Source organism: Alosa alosa, chromosome 18, assembly GCF_017589495.1.
Source record: "Alosa alosa isolate M-15738 ecotype Scorff River chromosome 18, AALO_Geno_1.1, whole genome shotgun sequence".
In the NCBI taxonomy this organism is placed as follows: Eukaryota; Metazoa; Chordata; class Actinopteri; order Clupeiformes; family Clupeidae; genus Alosa; species Alosa alosa.
In genome coordinates, this window is record NC_063206.1 from 11,570,257 (window position 1) to 11,580,207 (window position 9,951).

The 9,951-nt window shown below is 40.9% G+C and overlaps 1 protein-coding gene across 2 annotated transcripts in view; it reads right to left on the reverse strand.

The window, feature by feature from the left end:
• The window catches only part of meis1b (Meis homeobox 1 b), a 77,271-nt gene extending 67,902 nt beyond the window's left edge, over nucleotides 1–9,369 (reverse strand). For both annotated transcript variants that reach the window (XM_048269338.1, XM_048269335.1), the window contains exons 1-6: nucleotides 8,760–9,369; nucleotides 7,068–7,288; nucleotides 5,816–5,957; nucleotides 5,566–5,616; nucleotides 4,881–4,931; nucleotides 3,773–3,919 (exon numbers count right to left, since the gene is read on the reverse strand). In XM_048269338.1, coding sequence (XP_048125295.1) covers nucleotides 3,773–3,919; nucleotides 4,881–4,931; nucleotides 5,566–5,616; nucleotides 5,816–5,957; nucleotides 7,068–7,288; nucleotides 8,760–8,771 — 624 coding nt within the window. In that variant the 5' untranslated portion in view covers nucleotides 8,772–9,369. The remainder of the gene's footprint in view (nucleotides 1–3,772; nucleotides 3,920–4,880; nucleotides 4,932–5,565; nucleotides 5,617–5,815; nucleotides 5,958–7,067; nucleotides 7,289–8,759) is intronic.
• Nucleotides 9,370–9,951: the final 582 nt, after the last annotated feature.

Here is a 9,951-nt window from a genome sequence, read left to right on the forward strand (position 1 = left end):
CCTCACAGGAGCTCTTTGGATTCATACTCTCCGATACTACTAGTCTATGCAGGCAGAGGGGGGACTGGGGGGGACAGCAGTCACATGCCCCAACTCTTTGTATTACTTGTTGAATCCTCAAGAGCGACCCACATTTATCCAAAGGAAGAAAAGAAAGGACGACTGCAACCTCTTATTCCACTACAAAAAGGCTGTGATTATTGACAATCACAGTAATAATTTAAACACGGATTGTCTCCCTGTTAAAGGGGTGGGGGGAAGAAAAGCACCACACCAAAGGAACCCTAAGAGGGCAATTAAGCGAAAGGGGGAACGTGTCTGCAGAGTTCAGGGTAACTTGACTCGCTAGATCCGCCAAGCACATACAGATGAAGTATACCAGCACACTGATTAGGAAAATGTAAACCGCTTTTGATGCTCACGGTTTCCATTCGGTCAAGTGGTAACAGAGGGTCACTCTCCTAGTCAGCAGCGTTAACTAAACAAACAGGGTCAGAAACGAGTCTGACCTATCAGACCCCTTCTAATAGTCAAACAATATTGACTATTTAGATGACTTGGTGTGATAAAGCAGTCAAGGGGGGCTTTGTGTGCACAGTTTGCACACAAGCTAGCATAAGGGCCAAATGTGCTGGAGAAGCAAAGGAAACTTGCAAATTGTCTTTGCATGAATGATGTCTGAGCTTGTGCTAAAGTCTTCACACACACACACACATCCACACCCTTGGACATCACAACTGTCAAAGAACACTTTTTTTACCATAGCAGTGACTATATATAAAAAAACAAAAACTCCAAACGCAGGCATCGAAATAAAACATGGAGCTTTTTAATTACTTTGAGCCCTCTTCAATAAGCACGGTACAAACTTAAGAGCTCTCAAGCTCAGAGGTAAATACTCAGCCCTATTGCTGCAGCTCGCACTGTGGGGGTTTTCAAGCTTTTCAGCTCATTAGTAAATTGCTGAGCCACTCCTCATTCACTGTGCAATTAAATACAACTGTGCAAACGTGGCCACGGATGGAAATGCCAAGGAGTCTTTGCTTGGCCCTCTAGTGTGAGCACAGCCACCCCAGCAAATGTGCAATAGTTGAGGTCCAGACAATCCAAAAACATATGACTTCACTCCAGAGGAGAAAAAGATAATAAATATTTCTGAAACAAAGTCTTGCTAATATGTTGTGTTTTTGTGGTAAATAAGATTTTTTATTCAAGTGGTACTTTTAATTAAGCATGTACAAAAATAGTTTATGACTTTTTATTGTCCATTTGTTCTCATGATTTCACAGATGTTTTTCTTCATAAATCTCTGTCATAAAATCACAAAGAAAGAATCTGTTTTCACCAAATTTGAAAAATAACTGGATTTAGTCCATGGATGGCTCTTTTTGCTGTGCAGCTGAACTGCTTGAAATGAGGTGCAGGTGAAACCGGGAAAGAAGGGGTTAAGCAGTCTCGCTAACCAGTCCCTTCACTCACAGAGCACCTGAGGGGGGCCCTGCGATTATCTGCGCTGCCTGAAGTACACAACGTGATTCCAAACTGGCTGGGCTGCATTCACAAGTGAGCGGAGAGGCTCTGACTTTTTCAGCCCTCTGTAACGCGCGGCTCTGTTTCTGGGTGGAAGGTTCTCTCTGCTTTCCACAGCCTCTCCCGTCAGAATTGCAAAACAATCAGAGAGCGAGAGAGAGAGAGAAAGAGAGAGAGACAGACCCCGGATGAGGAGAGCCGGGACATTATTGATACGATGCTTGGTTGCACAGAGAACGAAAACATGGAGCAGAGTTCAACCAAAGATTTTAATAAATTCTATGTATTTTTTTTCTGGCGACGTTTTTTTTACTGCTGCACAATCCTTGCTGGAATAAATTGGTTTATGAATAAATGAGCTTGCCTTCTCTCTCTTGTTAACATTGTTGAGAATTTGCACAAAGACCATTTTTTCCAGTCCAATTCAACTTTATGCCCGAGGGCATATATTAAAAATACATATGGAACGAGATAATGCACACAGGACGCAAATTCGTTAAGGATGTCACTGGCTAACAACCGACGACTGGAGTTACACCAAAATAAGAGATACACATATTCAGCTGCTATGCAACTACAGCCCCAATTAACGTCAATGAATCCATTAGTAGCTACCGCATACTGCGCATTTGGTTTACAACAGTATTCTGTCCCATAGCGTTAAATACTAACATGCAGAGCGTAGTGTTGATAAGGTGCGCAATATACACGTAGGCTATCTAGGTTTCAGTTACGCAAGAAAAGTTTGACAACTCTGATGCTCTATGCTGTCTGAAGATATACTGTAAACATATAGGACATTAGCCTGAATATTTAGGTATAGAAGACCATCATTAGGCAAAAATAGGACATGTCTTCATCTTAAAGTCAATTAAATATCCGAATCCCTGCCCCGAAGCACAACATAATTTGCTCAGCACACGTTATACACCTAGAAACCCAAGGGTCTCAGCAAAGTCTATTTCTATCCCTTTAATTCCACTCCTATCTCAAATTTGTCAATGGAAAAAGTTCTTGACAATTGCCTCTCCAAAGAATCACGTTCAAGGAAATACATAATCGCGCGCACGGTATGGTGTTATTTAATTCAAGTTTTGGATTAAATGTATTAGTATCACTGGCGATCTGCTCATTACCATAACCATTAATAGCCTACAGCAGAGACCAAAAGAGCTGGCAACCATAGGTCGTTCCATTTCGGTCCCTGTTTGGTCATGAATAGAACTGTTCGCTGGGGTTTTCACTCCATAACATGGACTTGAGACCGACGCACGCATCAGAAAACTACTGGCCGAGACTCCAGTCGATCACACAGCCATATGGAAATTCATGGATTTAAATTATTTATCCTAATCGGTTCATTACTTTTTATGGTGGTGTATCTGCTAATCCTCCTAATATGCACGCTTACATTTTTTTCATTTATGCAGTGTCTCTCATAGGACACATATTTCTTACACAGAGATACTTTGAAAAGTAGAAGTCTGCTAAATACATCATTTATTTTGTCAATGCTTTACTTGCCATATCATGCTCACGCATAACATTGCCAGACATCCTCTGTCTCAAAAGTGGACATCAGAATTACCACACGCACAAGCATGAGTGCATACAATTGAGCATAAGAATATTTTGGTTGTTTTAATCTGCTATCTCAATCTATGTAATTAAAAACATAGCATTTCAGCCAACAATAGCACTCCAACCAAACAACCCATGCGCTCAGAAGGCAAGTCGTCTGAAAGGTAGTGGGCGCTCATGTCTAAGGAAAAATACTGATGAGCGAACTAATGAAGCGTGAAAAAATAGCAGAAAATCCAATGCACCTAACCACGGTATTACTCTACAATCGCAGCAGCGCTCTCCACGAATCCGCCCAACTCATTTCCAAGCCCTGCATATGGTTACGTGGTAATGGATAAGCACTGTAGATAACACTCCATTGCGATTTAAGAAGAAGAGTGGAGAGAAAGAAAAGGGAGACGACTAAATTAAAATCGACATGAAACAGGTCAAGTTTATGGCGATGCTTTCACAAGCTAATCTCCTCAGGTCGGTTCCGGGAGCAAACCTTAATGAAGCAATAATGGCTACATTATTCAAAAATTTTCATTCCGATGGAGGCTAAAACAGCCTTAATAGTATGCAAATAACAGCGCAGCAGAGTAGTGACCCAGAAGACACGCTGAATAGCCTGCATTTTTTCCTCCACAGAAAGGAAGAGAAAAGACCCGCCACATACCTGATCAAGGGGCCCCGATGATCTTGTGATTTCTTCGCTGTCTGATTTTGATCCTCCTTCTCTGTCGTCTATAACCAAGTCGATGGGCATCTTGCCCTTCAAGCAGCTGATGTACCGGTGACAGAAATTGTCACAGAGTTCATGTACCTATAGACACAAAAGGGAACACATGAAATCACAAAGGGACATCACAGAGCATTGACAAGTGCAACCAGAACTCCCTTTGACATGGTAAAACGCTCCAAATGACAGCGACTGATGTTGCAATGCTGCTATGTGACCAGGCGCATGCAGAATGTGAAGGAACTTTATTTTCTTGCAAAATAGAGATATCGCAGAAAATTGACAGTGACAAGACGACTCACGGGCTACAACATATTCAACACCCGTGTTAAATTCATCTGCTCCCGGGGTTGTGGCCATTAGAGGGATGACCTGCTTGAGTGACATTTAAGGTAAACTGTTTAATTTCGTCTAGTTATTTCATTACCACCTACTTTCCAGGGAGTCAGATCGTCTCAGGCGTGCACGGGAGAGGAGATATTTGGCCACCCCTCCACTAAAGCCCATAAATGTGAACAACTAACGCTATAATGGATATTATGACAATATTAGCATTGAGTGCCAAGTGTAGATGTCCACTTGGAAGTTTAAGAGGTATCTCTAATCACAAGCGTCAGTCATGAGAGTCTGCTTTATTAAAATAACATTTAAAATACAGTTCATGACTACGCCTGGTCCTAGACGCAAACCATGAACAGATGTATGTTGGATGGCAAATTAAATATCGCTGACATCATACCACCCAATGGCTCCGAGATGCGACAACCACAGTAAGCTAATCAATGACTTTATTCAGCTTGCATGTTATTTCCACGACCATATCCATAAGCCCAAATAAAAGGCACCATGGTAGTAAATTGAGATTATTGCTAAAATGTATCTGTTCCAGTTTTAGCAGCTTGCATTGTAATTAAACTCGGAAGAGAAATGGGCGCCATGATTGATTCTGACACTAATTGCAACAGACCAGGAAAAATACATTTATGCAAATAGAACCCATAGGTTTGAGAAGCAGAAGAGGCCAGTGGCGATGGGGGAATATTACCTTCTCGAGCTCCAAAAGATGAAATCGTAAAACTTGGATGGCTTGTATCATCTGAAAAATTAAAATAACAATAAAAGTTCAGCGCGTACTTAAATATGATGAAACAAGCATCTTAGGACTAAAATAAGGGCAACTGCTGAGGTGGTTTATGTCCGAGGGTTTCATCAAAACCTTATAATTGACTTCCAGGTTATAGCCTAGGCCCATATTACATCCAAATATAAAATAATAGGTTTTAGTAATGTGTGAAGAATCCTATCATCAAAAGAGCGCTATCAGCTGTACCTAAGATCCCAGTGAATAGTGGACTATCGGCTTTGTAAGGGTAAGGCTTTGTCAAACATGTAATATAAATATAGATAGAATTCATGTGAATGGGGACCTGGAAGTGAAACTATTTGCATAAAAAAACTTTTCATTGAAAGTTATGTGACGGCCCTCTAATGGCGGCAACAAAGACGGTTATCAGTGATGACAACCGAGGCTATCGTGAAATCAAACTATCCTATTGGAGGTAGGCGTAGGCCTACACAGGCTATTTTCTAGGCCCACAGTGTGACTACACTGCTGGAGTGGAACACAGCTTTTAGTGAGTAGGCGACCACCATGATAATATAAGCAACAATGTCCTCCGGTCTGATTCATAATCACGCCCGTATACTAATCAAATACACGATGTGCTTACCAGATTATCCAGCTCTGGATTCGATGAAAATAACGGTTTTTCTGCTCGGATCTAAAACATCACAAATACAACTCTTAGACTGCGTTATTTACAACACATAGCTTGTCCGACAGCAAAATAGAGAGCCAGACAAAATTAGACAATTTTAAATTAATAAAACTGTACACTTCTTTGAATGCCAAAGTAATTAGTTGTATATATATTAAAAAAATTCCGACCACTAAATCCAGATTAACAAGCAAACTCTGACCTGTTTCGCAAAAACTGCTATATCTTCATTGAAAGACTCTGATGAGCAGACGTCGCCTCCTGCCACCCCAGGCTCTCTGGGCGTGCAAGTTGCTAATTCACATTTCTCAAAAATCAGTGCTAGGAGAGGGAACAGGGGGTGCCTGGAATAAAATACAAACCCAAATGTCACTGGGAGAAAAGGTAAGGGTCAGAATTGTGAAAAGGTTAATTCAACAACATCTGATAGCATCCCTGCAGAGTCCCAATAGTGGCCTGAGCCACGCCACAGGCAATCGCATAAGCTACATTTACTCAGAAAGTAGGCTACATAATAAATACAACCGAGTTCTTCCTAAGTGCGCACACGTTCACTAGGTCCAGCGCTGTGGTAGGCTTACGCAATTACTTTTTTTCATACTGCCCTAACACTTTGTTTATTTACGAGCATTCACAGTTTCATTTGTTATGATCATGTTTTGTGTTGTCACACAAATAAATGGCAGCTAAGTGCAACATATTTAGAAAGGATGTCAAGAAGATGGCAACAGCGACCCACTATCGGTCGCCTACACTGTCTGGTTTAGGCCAAACTTGCCATCTGTCGAATATTTAGTCAAAATAATTTCCAAAAATACTTTCCACAACTGAGATATAGGCTCCTCGGACATAGTGTTATAAAATAAATTTCAAAATATCAGATAATGTAATGCTATCCATATCCTACAGGAGCATTATGATACTTTACTCATGCAGTCTATGAGATACGGGACGTTAAAAGGGGTATTAAGCGTGTGCGGGTTTGCTGTTGCTTTCTTGGCCACACTACTGTAGGCTATATTAGTTTTTGAATGCTGGTTTTAATTGTTATCTTTCAAAGATAACTCCGCTTAGGAAATATAATTTATAAAAGTGACAATCAAAAATGGCACTTTGTTTTAAAATGTTGAATTATGGGATGTCATTTAAAACTCATGCACAATTTAAACAAGTCACCCCACCAACAAGCCCTAACGGCCCAGACAGGTTTAGAACACTCTGAATACGGAGACAACCGTACAACAACCACCAGCGCAAAAAAAATCAACAACTATAAGCCTGAGCTGACATAATGGTGTCAGGGTTGAACTTAAGCTTGCATGGAAACCCTTTTGCCCAATTTTACAACCTCTCTGCTCAGCCTCGTGACTCCAGCCTCTCGCCATTGACCAGTGCGTGTTTGTACACGCACCGAGTTCAGAGAAAGATACATGTGATTGACAGCTGAAACATACCCGTAAATGGAGTCTTTATCTCTTTTAAGAGCATCGTTGACTGAGGAGCCCATACTGGGTGGCATGGTGTTGGTGTGCGCCGTGTGCGGGTACTGGTGCGAGTGGAGCTGGGGCCCATGGTTCAGGTGGACAGCCGGCATGGCTCTGGCGCCGTGGTGATCCTGATACATCGCGGTTGACAATCCTACTCCGTCCATCCCATAATGGGGTAAATCTTCGTACTGCACACAACACAGGGAAATTACCCGAGTGACCATCACTGAGAACACTTACATGCTACAGAAATATTCAACCATGGTAGGCCGTGTTGTTTTATTAATAGAATTAAGGCCAGAAAACATTGCAAAAAGTTCGAAAAAGTAGGCCCATTATTGTTCTTTGCTCCATCATGTATTCACGTGTAAATGTAATATTCAGACTTAAAACTTTAATGGTGTTACTCATGTGCTGTCCCAAGGATATAACAAACCAATTTATACTACCAACTATACTATATATTAAATTAAATATTGTTTTGTTTTTACACTGAAAAGTGTTATCTGTATTATTAGTCTACAACAAATGTGTTATAACGCATGCATGATAATCTTAATTTGACTACATCCTAATTACACTTAATAATCCTATAACTATACTAGCCAAGAATAATTATTTCTGATACTTAACGATGATTGTTTTAAAATGTCTAAGAGGCTGGTCATCGTACTATGTTTTGCATGCAACTAAAGACAACTAACATGGAATTGTCTATAATTAAAACTTTAATTAATCAAATGTTATAGTTTATACATAGGGGTAAATACTAAAGATGAGTAAAATATATGTGCACATTAATATAAAGTGAATTAAATGGAGCATTGGAACAACTACTATAACAAAACTTTAGCACTGTTTCTTTAACGAATTAATGCAAAATAAATCTATTATTCATGATGTTAACAGAAAGTGACAACCTAATATCAGTGAAAGTGAGAATAAAAGGAATTACGTCCAAACCCTAAAGCTATAAAGGTGTAAACAGTCCGAATGGTGTTTCTGTGCCTTTACATGGAACATATCTGCGCCTTGTATTAGTGTATGAGCTTCACTTTGGAATTGTTAGAGCTTTATTTACAAATGCGAAGTTAGCAAAGCCTGGGTAAGGCTTTTTAGTTGCATACACGATATCCTGATTTCTAGGACTGTTATTAAGATGTGCGCCATTGGCGTGCGCAAACTGTGGAATAATTTGTGCCAATCAATTAATTATTCTATACAATTGTGGGTTGAACTACTACTGATTAAATATGTCGTGAATCAAGGAAATGTCACAGAGGTGACATGGGATCTACATTGTGGACTCATGGCATAGAGACATCGAGTACCAGAAAATAACAATGTAGTCAAAAAAATTGGGAGGAGGGGTACTGTTCACAGCTGAAATGGGAAAATAATTTAGTGTTGTCTGTCCCTGTCCATCCTGAACAGTGAGATGTAGTACAGCTACTAGCAATAACTGATGTGATAAAGTTTTAAGATCTCCAAGTAGTTGAATCTCTGACAAATATCGTGCATGAATGTACAGGCAAAGATGGCAAAACATAATGCTGGCAGTCATGCCAGACAAACTAGAGAAAAGTTTGGCTGTGCGTCTGTCATCGGCCACGTTTCATTCTACAACACAGACCCGCTGAAACTTTTGGGAGTACGTACCCTCTGCGCCATCGCCCTCCTCTCTCCCTCGTCTTCCTTTCACTTCAAATATATCCCCTATGAGGCCAGGGTGAAGAAGAAATAAACACGCAAATTCCAAACGCGAGGCTTTTTGACAAAAAATCCGTATGTCTTTTCAAGGAAGAGGTGAAGCCAAGTCCTTCAGCTCAAGTTCAGCCAAAGCCAAGCAAACACGTCCTCTGCTTTCCCCAGGACAGCGACGGGGAGCGCACAAATCTTCTCCAAATCAGTAAGAAAATAGCCCTCAGACAAAACTAGAGAGTCTCATGGCTTTCTGCCACTCCGGTTGTCAATCAAAAGCGAGCTTGTCAAAGTACTGAATGAATGATGATCCTCCGCGCGCTTCGACTGGTTAGCACACCTAATGTTAATACACAAATGCACACAAAAATGAATCTCTCGCGTTTCTTTGATCACTCTCAGCTCCTGAGTTGATTTTGTATGCAATAGCCTCTAAATGAGATCAAGAGGAGGTGGGGTGATAATTCTGGCTTAGTTTTTCTTAAAGGAGCCACGATCGATGCTGCGAGCTTGCCTGCCCGTTTGTGTACAATGAGTGTATGTTGAAGGCAGCAGAGGACTGAATCTAGACGGGACTGCCGAAACCCGGAAGTAGTGGTGGCCATAACAGGTCGCGTCTTACACAATGCGGTGGGCTACAGCAAGTCTCTCGTAGAGAAGGGGGTGAGATACGTAGGAGGACATTTGAAAGCGCTCGGCTTGTATGCGAGTTTTGAGTTCATTCTGTGGGATACCATCTGCATACTCCGCTCAGGATCCTGCCGCATTTTAATGTTTTATCTTTGTGGATGCAGTAATTTTGTTCTAGCATGTAGTGCTGCACAATAGATCCTGACATATTTTCTAGAATACTCTCCCGAAGACTTCGTTGCGGATTTTTATAAAAGTCATTTAACTATCATCATGCGCTCTGGGACCATACACCATATAATGAGAACTGTGATTGTCAGATAAGTGCAGTACCATCATAAATGCAATTTATTCAAATTATCACCCTTGGACTTCAGATAGCACTGCCGACATAGTATTTTTTTACCCTTCGTAGATGCAGGTTGACCTGGCCGCATCTCATGTACTTACTGGACTTGAACTGTCTCCCGAAATGCTTTATCTGTTGCCTACATGATTGTCAAAACATCAACTTGCAGTA